The sequence below is a fragment of the Colobus angolensis genome, unplaced genomic scaffold (assembly GCF_000951035.1).
Source record: "Colobus angolensis palliatus isolate OR3802 unplaced genomic scaffold, Cang.pa_1.0 Scaffold3, whole genome shotgun sequence".
Taxonomy (NCBI): Eukaryota; Metazoa; Chordata; class Mammalia; order Primates; family Cercopithecidae; genus Colobus; species Colobus angolensis.
This window is the reverse complement of record NW_012116265.1, coordinates 1,937,694-1,952,831: the sequence shown is the minus strand read 5'-3', so window position 1 is coordinate 1,952,831 and position 15,138 is coordinate 1,937,694. Positions and strand designations below refer to the sequence as shown.

The following is a 15,138-nucleotide window of genomic DNA, read 5'->3' as shown; positions in this document are numbered from 1 at the left end:
ACCAGAGCTCAGGGCTTCTGACCCCACAGAATGGACTCCAGGCACTAAGAGGTGAACTACACAGAACACCTGTTCCATGTCGAGTTGGTTATCATTTTATACTTTGCTAAAAACCTCAAGGAAAATCTTCAACATAAGCCCTGGCATAAGACATTTTCTATGTATTCAAAATAAGAAAAGGGAATGGTGAATATATTGACAAGTAGCAATTTGAATTATAATGACAATTCTGTAGGATTTTATGTAGCTTGCATATTTAACATTTAAGTATATTGTTCTTGGAATTGTATGATAAAACTAGAAAATAAAGAGAAATTATGATGACCATGTGTTCACTCTTCAGACTTTCATCTATGAATCAGCTCACTGAGAGTGATACTTGAAAACTTCGCTTGTTTTCTTCTAATCCAGCTTTGGAATGTCCTCCACGGATGGATGCCATGCAGTTGAAACATACATGCCATAAAAATTAATCCCCCTAGCACTACTGCTGTTGCCACGGCAATAAGCGTGTGTCCTGGGAATGGCAGTGGTGCCTCATCAACATAAATCTGCAACAGAAAAAGCAAAGTCTTTAAGCTTTCTGAATTTAGCAATGCAAAACACTGAAAATTTTATGGTCCCCACAATTAATCGGAGAGCAAAATGCTGCCCAGAGTTACAAAGACATTCAGCATCCACAAATCTTGGAAACAGTCTCTTGACAATTGAACAAGTAACAATTTGCCTACAATAAATAGGGGCTAAGAAGTCCATGTATTATCCTATGCCTTTACCCTGTCTTTAACGGTGGAAGGAGGCAGATAAAATGCTTACACAGCAGAACATTCTCTGTTCAGTCACAGAGGAATGGGCAAAGAGCTCTGGGAACGGGGAAGAGGGAATGCCTACCTGCCTAGGGCAGTCAGGGAATGCGCTTTCTGAGCTGGATCGTGACGAATAAGTGGGTTCACAGAAGAGAAGGAGATAAAGGAACATTCCAGGTAGAGGCCTATGTCTGTGCTCTTTCAAGCTACCACCTCTTTAGAAAATCCTCTTTGTAGGTGCTGCCAGTATAGGAAACTTTTTATGTATTCAAAATGTTTCATCTGCATGAATAGCTAATTAACAGAAGCAAGTAAATTTCTGGAGGAGAGATAGGATTATTGACAGAGAGGGACAGTGATGTCTTTTTCTCTGAGATGTGGGGCAAGGGTGGGGTCATTGTATGTTAAATATAGAAGTGGGGCATAAAGAGAGTAGGGGGTTCAAGCCCAGGCTTATGTTTCCTTTGTGAAGCAGGAAGCCAGATCATCTTTTGTGGGAGAATAACATGCTGATGAGTGGAACTAGGACAGTAGGGAATGTGGAAAGTGCAAAGGACAAGAAAAAGGATAACGGGCTGCTTTAAGGCCTAGCTCAAGTTAAAGGTACAGCCATCCTCCCAGTGACCCAAGGAGGTAGCTGATTTCTTAGAAACAGTCCCTCCATGCTACAAATTCTCTGAAATTCCCCTCAAATTCATTCTTTCCATTCTTTCAGTACTGCCACTGTGCTTATTGTGCCATTTTTCATAAATAGGCCACTCTAGTAGCCTTCTTCCCAGGCCACCAGTCCATGTTGACATCCTAACATTGCCAGATTTATCTTTGTATAAAACACCAGTCTGTGTATAAACACCTTTTTCCAAAAAATGTTTAATAGCTTTTCATTGTTGACAGGAATGCTGACAGGAATGCTCTAAAGCTTTCACTCTGACATTCAAAGCTTTCCACGACTGGACCCTAAGCTACCTGGTTTTCTTCTAAATAGCCTTATATTCTAGCCAAATGGATTTGAGCTATTCAAAAAGCAAACTTTATGTTTTTGACAGTGATAGGAGGCAGTCAAATGCCTAGGCAGATAGGGCGGGTCCCTGGTGAAACCTGACCTTCAAGCTGAAGGCAGTCCCAGGTAAATCCACATACCGAATTCAGAACCTGTGTTTCTGTTTGGCATGCTTTCCTCTGACTGATCCCACCCTTCACCTGTTTTACATATACCTATCCTTCCTAATTGGTTTTCTACACTGCTGTGCCCACCTTTGAGTGGTGACTTTGCTTTAACCTTTCTTTGCATACTCATAAACCAATCAGCATGCTCTCCCCTATTCTGAGCCCATAAAGGCCCCAGACTCAGCCACACTGGCAAAGAAACCACCTGACTGCAGGGGTGAGGGACCACCCGCTATGTCCCCTCTCTGCTGAGAGCTGTTCCATCACTCAATAAAATTATTCTCTGCCCTCCTCACTCTTCAATTGTCAGTGTATCCTCATTATACTTGAATGCAGGACAAGAACATGGGTACAAGCTACAACACAGGTGGGACAAGTGGGCAGGATGCCTCCAGCAGCAGGCTCAGGGCTGAGCAAGGCCCAGGTAGAGGGTGTCACCAGCTGTGGAGGTCCCCGGTTGGTAAAGTGGCCAAGAAAAATCCTGAATCACTTTCCCATATCTATACCTGATCTCTCCATACAGAATGCCTTCCTTATCCATTTCTACCTAATGAAATTGCAGTCACTCCACCAGATGATGTAAAAATTTCACTTGTGGCTGGGTGCGGTGGCTCATGTCTGTAATCCCAGCACTTTGGGAAGCCAAGGCAGGCAGATCATAAGGTCAGGAGATCAAGACCATCCTGGTTAACATGGTGAAACTCCATCTCTACTAAAAATACAAAAAAATTAGCCAGGCGTGGTGGCGGGTGCTTATAGTCCCAGCTACTTGGGAGGCTGAGGCAGGAGAATGGCATGAACCCAAGAATGGCGGAGCTTGCAGTGAGCCGAGATCGCGCCACCGCACTCCAGCCTGGGCGACAGAGCAAGACTCTGTCTCAAAAAAAAAAAAAAAAAATTTCACTTGGTTATTTAAGCCATTTATTATATGTCTAAGATGAGAAACGTTTATCACCTCTGAATTCTGTATTCTCCATCTAAATTGCTACCTCTAAAGTTCTGAAATATACTTTTTCTTCAAATGTTTCCCTTCTAATCTTCTTCAACCATCCAAATATTCCACACCATTTCTAAAAAAGGTTAAACCTCAGAATTATGAGTCTGTTTTAGATACAATGTCTATTTACTCCTAAAGTAATTTGTATTTTTAAGCACAAAAATTCACTTAAATAATCAGGGTACAATGATCAAAGTCAAGAAATTAACATGAAGACAATACTATAACGTAATTACAGGTCTTACTCCTTTGTTTTTCTTTTTTTCCAGTTACCCCCATAATGTATTTCGGGTGAAAGAAAATCCAAGCTTATGGGTTGCATTTCATTCTTTCAGGATTCTCCTTTCTCCTCCCCTTTCTTTCCTTGACGGAGCTTTGCTATGTTACCAACCTGGAGTGCAGTAGTTATTCACTGACACGTTCATACTGGACTGAGGCCTCAAACCCCTGACCTCAGAGGATCCTCCCTTGGCCTCCCAAATAGCTGGGGTTGCAGTCACGTGTCACCAGGTCTGGCTATTTCAGGGTACTTTCTTTTTTCTTTTCTTTTTTTTTTTTTTTGAGACACAGTCTCACTCTGTCACCCAGGCTGGATGAAGTGCAGTGGTGCAATCTTGGCTCACTGCAATCCCGTCTCCTGGGTTCAAGCAATTCTCTTGCCTCAGCCTCCCGAGTAACTGGGATTACAGGCATGCACTACCACACCTGGCTAATTTTTGTATTTTTAATAGAAATGGGGTTTCACCATGTTGTCCAGGCTGGTCCTGAGCTCAAGTGATCCACCTGCGTCGACCTCCCAAAGTGTTGGGATTACAGGTGTGAGCCACCACACCCAGCCTATTTCAGGGTACTTTCAAAAGCAGGTTCTGACAGTCCCAAGAACCTTTATACACTTTCTCTATATTTTCTTAACAATTCTTTTCCTTTATTAATGGTGCAGTCACTGCCTATCTTTCTTTTATCCATTTTTGTTCTTCCTCCATTCCTGAAGCTTCAAGTTTCCTGCTGTTATCACATTTCTTCTGCTTGAAGAACTTCTTTAAGCATTTTCAAAAGAGAAGTTCTCCTGACAATGGATTCTCTTAGTTTTCTTTCATTTGAAAAAGTCTTGATTGTTTATTCCTGAAGGATATGTTCAGTAGGTAGAGAATTCTGGATTGACAATCCTTCCTCCCCACCCAACCCTCACCCCCAACACTTTAAAGATGTTGTATAACTTTCTTTTGCCTCTGTGGTTTCTGTTGAGAAATCAGCAGTCATTTAAACTGTACCCTTGTATACAGTGTGATTTTTCTCTGACCACTTTCAATATTTTATCATCTTGATTTTTGGTAGTTGATTATGATGTGTTCGGGCATGGTTTTCTCTATCTTGTTTAGGGCTCATTAAGCTTCTTGAATATGTAAATTTAAGTCTTCACCAAACTTGAGGCTTTTCAGTCTTTCTTTCTTTCCTTTCTTCTTCTTTTTTTTTTTTTTGAGACAGGGTCTCATTCTGTCACCCAGACTGGAGTGCAGTGGCATGATCTCAGCTCACTGCAGCCTCGACCTCCCAGGCTGAAGCAACCCTCCCACCTTGGCCTCCAGAGTAGCTGGAACTACAGGTGTGTGCCTCCATGCCTGGCTAATTTTTTTGTATTTGTAGACAGGGCCTTGCCATGTTGCTCAGTTGGTCTTAAATTCCTGAGCTCAAGCGATCCACCCACCTTGGCCTCCCAAAGTGCTGGGATTTTTTTCCCCATACCAGTCTCTTTCTCCTCTTCTTCATGGACTCTGATGACATAAGTGTTAGACCTTCTGATACTGTCACACAGATCCCTGAAGCAAGATCTTCTTCTTAAAATACTTTTTCTTCAGGTTGGGTTTCCACTGACCTGCTTTCAAGTTCACTGATTTTTTTCTTGTTCCATATCCATTCAGCAATTGAGTCCTTTTGATAGTTTAAAAATTTAGATACTATAGCTTTTAGTTCTAAAATTTCCATTTTGTCCTTTTTAAGTAGCTTCTAGATCTCTGCTGATAATCTATCACTTTCTACTTATTTCAAAAGTGAGAATATTTGATAATTGCATTTGTGGTCCTTTGTTGATGTCTTTTCTCTTCAGAATTGATTATATTGTCTTGGTTCTTGATATGGTGAATAATATCAGATTGTATCCTGGTGAATAATGGTGAGTAACATCAGATTGTATCCTGGTAAATATGGTGAAGAGTATCAGATTGTATCCTGGACATTTTTGATGTTATGTTGGGAGACTCTGGTTCTTGTTTAAAAGTTATCTGGAAAATGCTGATTATCTATTGTTCATTTTTAGCAATCAATCACACTGTTTGAGTTCAGTTCACAAGTTATGCCTCACCTTCTGTGGGTGGTGGTTTCGGTGTCAGTTCAGTTTTCCAAGCTGTTGCTATGCTATTTGTGTCTTCCTGGTTGGTACTTGTGCCACTCAGGAGCTGCTCAGAAACTAGAGGATGCTTACTTTGTAGTTTTATTTCAAAGCCTTTGCTATTTTCTTTAGGTGTGCCCTGCTCATATGCAGCTTCTTCCTGGTGCTAGTTTCTATGAAGAATCAGGACTCCCTTTCTCCAGCCCTCTTCTCATAGAGATGTCCCCCCATGCTTTCCACTCTTAGAGGTCCTTTCCTTCGTTCTCTGGAAAGAAAGCTGAGCTTCTACGAGAATTTTAGCCCTCTGTGCTATTGTGCTGTTCCCCACAACCAGGGCTGCTCTTGAGCCAAAGAGATGAGAAAAGAGAGAAAAAAATAACAGGGATTTTCCTTCACACTCCTTATGTAACAGATGCTGCTTTTCCTAGTTTCTTTACCTAGTGGGTTGAATTTTTCTCTCAGGGTTTTAGAGATTTACACTGCTGCAATGGCCACCCACCACTGTAGTAGTGCAGAGCCATTACTGGGGCTGGCCTTAGAGCTGGGTCAGAACAGGAGAGAGAGAGAGAGAGAGAGAGAGACAAAGAGAGAGAATGTTAATGTAACATCAGCATTTGAAAATGACTCATTAATTGATTTTTATCAAATCCTTATTCCATCCCATGCCTCATAGGCAACAGATGTCATTATGTGAATAAGCAAAAATGAGTTGTTGCTTTCATGGGATGATTTGGGAAAGACTGATTCTAGTTTCCAATTTCTCTGGATCTTGAAAGCCTTTGATATATTTAAGACAATGATTACAGTTCAAACAGCCATAAGGAGGATAATCAGACTAGAAACTAAAAGTTACAGAAATATGTTCTTTGGAGTAGGGGTGAGAGGAAGAGCATTAAAAGTCAGAAAACTGGGCTCAACAAGGAAGGTGGAGAAGGAACAAAAACAAAGACAGCCACATATTATTATATGTATTATTAAAATTCTGCCAGCATCAGTCAGTCCCGGCACCCATCACGCACCCTGGCTTCATAACTACTGACAGTGTCACTGCTACCCTTCAGGATCCCCTGTCTTTAAGCCTCGTCCATCACAACAATTCTGCCAATTTTTTCTCTTCAATGTCTCTTGAATTGGTTTTGTCATGTTTTTTCCCCAGCTATCACCCCTTCATTTTACCTGAAATTCTTCAATTAAGTTACAAAAAGTGACTCCTGAAATGACGGTCACTCTAAAGTGGAAAAGTTCAGAGCCCTGTGGAAAAAAGCACACCCAGTTGTTAGCAGCATCAACATGTACATTCCTTTAAGTATTAATAAAAATATACCCTGGGGCCACTGTTCCTATAGATGCTGCATGAAAAGATTCCCATCCTCTTCCAAGGCTCTCGGACATACACATCATGTATCAAAATAAAAAAATAAAAAGATGGATTGAAGTGGAGGGATTCAATAGTTGATACTGGGGTTTTTTTTGTTTTTTGTTTTTTGTTTGTTTGTTTGTTTTAGAATGAGGAGACAAAAACTAAATCTGGCCTTGATAAATACTTTGGACTAATCTCGTATTTGTGGTTTCAGCATGTTCCCTAATTCTGATTGGTTTTCACAATTATCTGTATTATACCAACTTCATGTATTTTTATGGGCAGCTGGAACCAGAAGACACGTTCCCTGTGCATATCCAGGTGAATAATACTGAGCCCATTTCTTCCCTCTCACCTTCGGAAACACTCTTTCTTCTCCACTTTGCTAAATAATATGTCTTGCCTATCTGCTCAAAACTTTGGAAATAATAACACCAAGGGAAATAGAGAAAAAAATAAACCCTCTTCATATACTTTAAAGGTATATACTTTAAAGGTGTTATTCCCACCATTCCTGGTTACCTATACTTTCTAATTAAAACCAATCTTAGTTTAGACATACATGTTTTATCTAAACTCAACACAGTAAAAACAACAATGCCATCATTACCTTTATGCTTAAGTTGAGACCTGAAGGATTATACACTGCAGCACCAATCATTGGTTCTACTAATTTTTTCATTTTTTTAATCTTTTCTGGCACAGTGTGTTCTAAAAATACATAAAACATATTTTAAGCACACTTATTTTCTCATTTTGTATTAGGTTGGTGCAAAGGTAATTGCTGTTTTTGCCATTACTTTTAATTTACTATTACTATTTCATTTGCAATTACTAATATAAAATTTGTTAGGCACATTAAGGTACAATGAAAGATCTCACTCCATAACATGACCAAGTTATCCCATACTTTTAGTTCTGCTTGACTTTGTAGGCGATGTATTTAGGGGATTGAGGCCCAATATCTCACATTGCCTTTGAGGGCATCCTCAAGAAGTTCAAGACTTCTGATCACCTTCACGCTGACCTTTTCCTTCCAGCCCCATGCTCAGGATCAGTCCTGACCTGCACGTGCTTCGTGTTTTTGGCAGTAAGGTCATCTCAGGACCTCCTTAGTGGTAGGTAAACGATTTATAATAAGGTGGCAGTAAAATTTTACAATGGGATTACTTGACGATTTTCCTGCCTTTCTTGTCATCCTTTCTAAAACTAGACAGGTAGTGTAGGGGTTAGACGTTGCAGGGGTATAAAGGTACACAGAATCTAAATGAAAAGAAACAGCTGTGATTGTAATTTCCAATTTCCATAGTGTAAATACTCTCACCATGGCTAATTTCAAGCTACCAATGGTTTAACACCCAGCTTGTAAAATGTTTTAATATTTAATGATCAGGACTCCAAAACTGGTAAGAACAGTTTCCAGTACACCACAGAAAATGGGGATGTCAGTTAATGCAAAATATTTAGTAACTTTATTTTGCTGGATTTTTCATTTCAAAAATGCATATATGTTGGCCAGAGTAAGACTCACTGAATACCAAATGCCCAGATATTTAGTAACATATTAATGGTCCACCAAAATTTGTTTAGTTAATTATTTCTACCTACCTACCTATCTCCTTAGAGTATTCATACGTGAACACAAAATGTGCAACAAAAAGTTACATATTTGAGGTAAAGTGAATAGGGGTAAACATCTTATTTAAAATATATCTGCATCTTTTCAATTATTTTACCATAAAACCTTTAAGAATTAGAAGATAGATCCTAATGATTATCTGGCCACACCTTTTACAACCCCCTCTGTCACACTGAATCAGCAGGGAAAGGAGATGCCAGACCAGCATGCAGCACAAATTCAATCAGTCACTGTTGCAATTTCTTTTTTTTTTTTTTTTGAGACAGAGTCTTGCTGTGTCACCCAGGCTGGAGTGCAGTGGCACGTTCTCAGCTCACTGCAAGCTCTGCCTCCCGAGTTCACGCCATTCTCCTGCCTCAGCCTCCCGAGTAGCTGGGACTACAGGCGCCCGCCACCACACCTGGCTAATTTTTTGTATTTTTAGTAGAGATGGGCGTGTTAGCCAGGATGGTCTTGATCTCCTGACCTCATGATCCGCCTGCCTCGGCCTCCCAAAGTGCTGGGATTACAGGCGTGAGCCACCGCGCCCGGCCCCACTGTTGCTATTAATCCACAAAATGACTTTCCATTTTTTTTGCAGTGTAAATTATTCAAAAATGCTTTTACCATAGAATCCAGGCCACTGGAAGTGATGATGAAATCAGTGGGAAACAGAAGTAAACAGCAATATGCCAACTGATCCAAATCCATTTGCAAGAACTCCTGGCTCTCTTTTGTGTGAACAGGTTTGAAAACCATTGATCTTTGTAAACCAGTAACAATATTACTTATAAGATAAAATAATTACAGATGAAAGCAAACCCTACTCAGTTTCCAGTTTTGCCTCATGTTCACTTCAGTCACAGTAACCAGATATGGAGATTCCAATGGGACACGTCCATCCTCGTTGATAATTTCCAAAGAAACTGGATATTGTGTAATTGGAAACTTAAAGCAAGGAACCTAAAATACAAATTCCAAGAATGAATGTAAACTTGGAAAAGTCAATAGTCACTTCATTTCCTGGTAAAAAACGGAAAGATATATTGCCAATAGTTTGGCTGTTCAATGAAATGTGCTTGTAAGGGGTTTCTGCCTTTTCAGTCATGAAAATGTCTTAGAGCAGAATCAATGTGAACTCCAAAGGCAGTCTATACAAAGGCAGTTTTGTGGTAACAAAACTCATTACTTCTATAGGCCCTTTTCACAGGAATTTACTATGATGTCACTCAAACTTTTTTTTGGCTAAATCATATCCCAGAAAGCCATGCATAGATCGCTCACCCTCCTTTTGCCACTTTTCCAGCCAGTCAGTCTTTCAGGCACAATCTGTAAACTTGGCTCTGGCGTCAGAGCTTAAATCCAGCCCCAAAGCATGTTAACAATGTGATCTTTGGCAAATTGCCTGACTTCTCTGTGGCTCGAATTAAATGAGACAAATCTCGGAGAAGGCTTAGAGTAGCGTTTAGTAGATAGTAAGTGCTCACAAAACATTATTTTAGTTCAGCAAGGGGGTATATAAAAACAGCCCTCATAATTTACAGAATGCTGGCCAGACACAATGGCTCACGCTTGTAATCCCAACACTTTGGGAGGCTGAGGTAGGCAGATCACTTGAGGTCAGGAGTTTGAGAACAGTCTGGCCAACATGGTGAAACCCCATCTCTACTAAAATCTACAAAAATTACCTGGGCATAGTGGTGGGTGCCTGTAGTCCCAGCTACTTGAGAGGCTCAGGCAGGAGAATCACTTAAACCTGGGAGGCGGAGGTTGCAGTGAGCTGAGATCGCGCCATTGCACTCTGGCCTGGGCGACAGAGCGAGACTCGGTCTCAAAAAAAGTAAAAACAAAAATAAAATAATGATAATTTACAGAATGCTGACTCTATGCCAACATATTGTGTGTGTGTGTGTGTATATACATATATGTACATATATAAAATATGTATCATATATAGTCTCTAGATGTCTTATATGTAATTTTATATACGTGTAGTCTGTGTAATAACAGTTTCTCAATATACAGTCTTACAAGGCCTTTGAAATTGATCTGTTGAAATATATACCAACTGCATATTTGTTTTTTTCTTTTTTTTGAAATGGAATCTTGCTCTGTCACCCAGGCTGGAGTGCAGTGGTGCGATCTCTGCTTACTGCAACCTCTGCCTCCCAGGTTCAAGCAATTCTCCTGTCTTAGCCTCCTGAGTAGCTGGTACTACAGGTGCACGCCACCATGCCCGGCTAAATTTTGTATTTTTAGTAGAGATTGGGTTTCACCACATTGGTCAGACTGGTTTCGAACTCCTGACTTCAGGTGATCCACCTGCCTCAGCCTCCCAAAGTGCTGGGATTACAGGTGTGAGCCACTGCACCTGGCCCCAACTGTGTATTTTACTCTTCTAATGCAAACTTTGATACTAACAGAATAAAATATTATTTGACACAGAAGCCTTCTCTTAACCAACATATTATACCGTCTTTCATTTGTGACTGTCAGCAGGCTGAGCTTGATTACAATGACTTTGCCTTCTATGTTCCAAGAACCTGATACAAGATACTCAAAGTTGTTTTAAATGAATCAATATTTACTATAACCTGGTATAGTGTTTCACAGACTACAAGTTGCTTTCGTATACATAGGGGTGTGTTTGGGTGTGGGCGAGTGTGTGTCTTTATACAATGCTGTGGAATGGACAAGGTAGTGCAGGTATTACTGTTTTATTTTACCAATGAGGTTCATTAACTTGCAAGGGACATTTAAATCTGGATCTTTCTAGCTCAGTGTCATATTTAGCTCTGCATCGTAATAAGATATTATTTATATGTCTTAGTTTTCATGTTTAACCCAAAGGCACATTTCAAAATCTTGTTGATAAGAAAGTATCCTATCTTCAGGTAATTAAAAATGATCTTACTTTTTCCCTGCAATCTGAGAAAGCAACAGCATATGAAAACTTCTGATTCTTTGTGCAGTTACACTCCTCCCGATTGGAAACATTAGCACACTGTTTGAATTTACCAGTTTTCTGCAAATAGAAGTAACAGATGTTGACTTGTTTTTCTGTGTTGCAGGATTTCTGCAAACTGATAAATATCTAATAAATATTTATTCCCTAAGTAAGCAAAATTCCTGAGAAGTTAAAAGGGGAAAGCAATTCATTAATAATAAAGCAAGAATAGAAGCACAGTGTTTCTGAATTTTAATTGCCCCCTTGTGTGGTAATTTGAACCTGAGTATTACTCAGCCACTTGCCGGTTTACCTCGTGCAGTTGCATGAGACCTAGAAAGGCTGTGTCATTCTGAATTCTGCATCCCAGGACTACCAAACTAACTACTCTTGGCCCCTGCCATTGCAGGGATCCAGACGGAGACCTAAAATGAGTGGCCTTGATGACGTGGGGCTGCACACTCTCCAAACCTACTATTTCATACTTGTCTTTCTTCATAGCATACATTGATATTTTAAATCTCCACTCTATCTGCCCATTTGTCATTCATTTATACTTGATCTCTCTTACCATTAATTTATTTTATTATTATTATTATTATTATTATTTTTAGAGATAATGTCTTGCTCTGTTGCCCAGGCTTTACTGCAGGGGCTCAATCATAGCTCACTGCAGTTTTGAACTCCTGGACTCAAGCAATCCTCCCATCTCATCCTCCCTAGTATTATAGTTGGGACTACAGGCACACATCACCACACTTGGCTGATTGAAACAAAATTTTTTTGGTACAGAGTCTATCCTGACTATGTGACAGAAAAGAAAAACCCATTTTCTGGGGAGAAATTCAAGCCAGTTGCATAAATTTGCGAGTAGTAAGGAGCCTACTGTTAATCCTCAAGACTTTGGGGAAAATGTCTCCAGACCATGTCAGAGACCTTCATGGCAGCCCCTTCCATCACAGGCCCAGAGGCTCAGGAGGAAAAAGTGGTTTTGTGGGCCAGGCACAGGGTTCCCATGCTGTGTGTAGCCTAGGCGCTTGGTGCCCTGTGTCCCAGGGGCTCCAGCTATGGCGGAAAGGGGCCAACGTACAGCTCAGGCTGTAGCTTCAGAGGGTGGAAGCCCCAAGCCTTGGCAGCTTCCACATGGTATTGATGCTGTGTGGGTGCACAGAAGTCAAGAATTGAGGTTTGGGAACCTCTGCCTAGATTTTAGATGTATGGAAACGCCTGGATGCCCAGGCAAAAGTTTTCTGCAGGGGTGGGGCCCTCATGGAGAACCTCTACTAGGGCAGTGCAGAAGGGAAATGTGGGGTGGGAGCCCCCACACAGAGTCCCTACTGGGGTACTGCCTAATGGAGCTGTGAGAAGAGAGCCAACGTCCTCCAGGCCCCAGAATGGTAAATCCACTGACACCTTGCACCGTGTGCCTGGAAAAGCCGCAGACACTCAACATCAGCCCATGAAAGCAGCCAGAAGGGAGGCTGTACCCTGCAAAGCCACAGGGGTGGAGCTGCCCAAGACCATGGGAACCATCCTCTTGCATCAACATGACCTGGAGTCAAAGGAGATCATTTTAGATCTTTAAAATTTGACTGCCCTGCTGGATTTTGGACTTGCATGGGTCCTATAACCCCTTGGTTTTGGCAAATTTCTCCCATTTGGAATGGCTGTATTTACCCAATATATGTAACCCCATCGTATCTAGGAAGTAATTAGTTTGTTTTGATTTTACAGGCTCATATGTGGAAGGGACTTGCCTTGTCTCACATGAGACTTTGTAATGTGGACTTTCGGGTTAATGCTGAAATGAGTTAAGACTTTAGGGGACTGTTGGGAGGGGATGATTGGTTTTGAAATGTGAGGACATGAGATTTGGAGGGGTCAGGGGCAGAGTGATATGGTTGGCTGTGTTCCCACCCAAATCTCAACTTGAATTGCATCTCGCAGAATTCCCATGTGTTGCGGGAGGGACCCAGGGGGATGTCATTGAATCACGGGGGCTGGTCTTTCCCATGCTATTCTCATGATAGTGAATAACTCTTACAAGATCTGATGGTTTTATCAGGAGTTTTCACTTTTGCTTCCTCCTCATTTTCTCTTGCTGCTGCCATGTAAGAAGTGCCTTTTGAACTCTGCCATGATTCTGAGGCCTCCCCACCCTTGTGGAACTGTAAGTCCAATTAAACCTCTTTATTTTGTAAATTGCCCAGTCTTGGGTATGTCTTTATCAGCAGCATGAAAATGAACTAATACAACGGTGAGGTCCCAAAAGCTCATTTTTAGCAGGTTGTGAAGTCTCATGTCTTGTGAAGAGAAAATAGGGGGAAGGAAGGGAGAAAAAAACAACAATAAAAAAAAAAAAGAACAGTCCTGGAAAAAATCAATATAGGCCACATTACTCTGAGGTCCATACATTAGTAGGCAGGTATGAAAGTGGCTTATGTATGTAAATAGGTTGTAGTTATTTTCTTCTGAAGTTTAAGTTGTCTGGCTTCAGTTTGCAGGGTTTTAAGAAAGCACAGCTTAGTTTTCAGTGTCTCCAAATTAAGAAAAATGGGGAAAAAAAGAAGGAAAACAATTGAAAACATTATTTTGAAGACTTGTAGTCAGGAAAAATTAGAATTTGGTCCAAAATATAGAAAATAATAAAAATTGAAAAAAACATTGGGCAAGACTAGGATCTAACAACAGATCTACTGTAGTTTAGAAACATAATTTTTCTCTCTCCAGTTTCTCAGTTTTACTAAAGACAAATCATGGTATGACTGGTATGCTTTATTACACTTGGCTTAATTATTTATATATAGTGCAGCAAGAATAATTATTTTTTACATAGGCTTTTAACTTGGCTTTGATGGAACTTTGTTCCATAGGAGGAATCAGATAAGACTTATTTATTTATTTATGTTTAATTTATTTATTTTTATTTTTATTTTTTAGTAGAGACGGGGTTTCACCGTGTTAGCCAGGATGGTCTCGATCTCCTGACTTTGTGATCCACTCGCCTCAGCCTCCTAAAGTGCTGGGATTACAGGCATGAGCCACCACACGTGATCCAGATAAGACTTTTTTAAAGCCGAGCCCAGCCATGGATTTGTGCCATCAAATATCTATGAGTTTGGTGAATTTCCTCTCCTCTTGAGGATCCAAGATAAACCTGGGGCTTCTGTGCCTGTCAGAAAGTGACATTCTTTACTAAGGACAGGTCAGAAACTCTGTACAGGGACTGTGTACACAAACTATGAGGCCAATTTCCCAAGGGCTTTATTGGCTCCATAAGTCAAGTTTGATTCCTTAAAGAAAAGCACATCATTCCAGTCAAAGCCTTGGTAAAATAACCAGTTTCTCCAGTTGTGTCCTATTGCAAAAGAAAACTGATTCTTACTGCACTTATGCAAATAACTATATTGCCATAAATTAAGCATACTCACAAATATTTTCCAAATTCTAGACAAATCAGGTAAAGGGAAACAATTAGGTTCCACATTTTGTTCACAAAGTATACTTTACTCAATTGTTAAAAGCTGTAAATAGCTTAAAAGAAATGTTTTCTTAACTCTGAAAAACAAAAAAAGTATCAGCAACATTTTAAGCAAAAAGTCAAAAAGATTACTTCTGTTTTCTATTGGTTCAATTAATTCGGTTAACTCCTGTTCTGTTTGATAGTCATGAACATTTCAGCTCTCCATCAGAGTTCTGAAAGTTCCTTTATTCCAATGTCACAATTTCCAAAGTCATCAGAAAACCTGCATTTAAGTGCAACTGTTAGAGTCCTATAGCTAATTATAAATTCACCTGTTTTATTTATTTATTTATTTTTTGAGATGGAGTCTTACTCTGTCGCCCAGGCTGGAGTA

The 15,138-nt window shown here is 40.3% G+C and overlaps 1 protein-coding gene across 1 annotated transcript in view; it reads right to left on the bottom strand.

The window, feature by feature from the left end:
• Positions 1–201: 201 nt before the first annotated feature.
• Positions 202–15,138, bottom strand: part of CATSPERB (catsper channel auxiliary subunit beta) — a 160,321-nt gene continuing 145,384 nt past the window's right edge. Inside the window, exons 23-27 of the mRNA XM_011949408.1 lie at positions 11,249–11,359; positions 9,162–9,297; positions 7,327–7,427; positions 6,533–6,607; positions 202–551 (exon numbers count right to left, since the gene is read on the bottom strand). Coding sequence (XP_011804798.1) covers positions 348–551; positions 6,533–6,607; positions 7,327–7,427; positions 9,162–9,297; positions 11,249–11,359 — 627 coding nt within the window. The 3' untranslated portion in view covers positions 202–347. The remainder of the gene's footprint in view (positions 552–6,532; positions 6,608–7,326; positions 7,428–9,161; positions 9,298–11,248; positions 11,360–15,138) is intronic.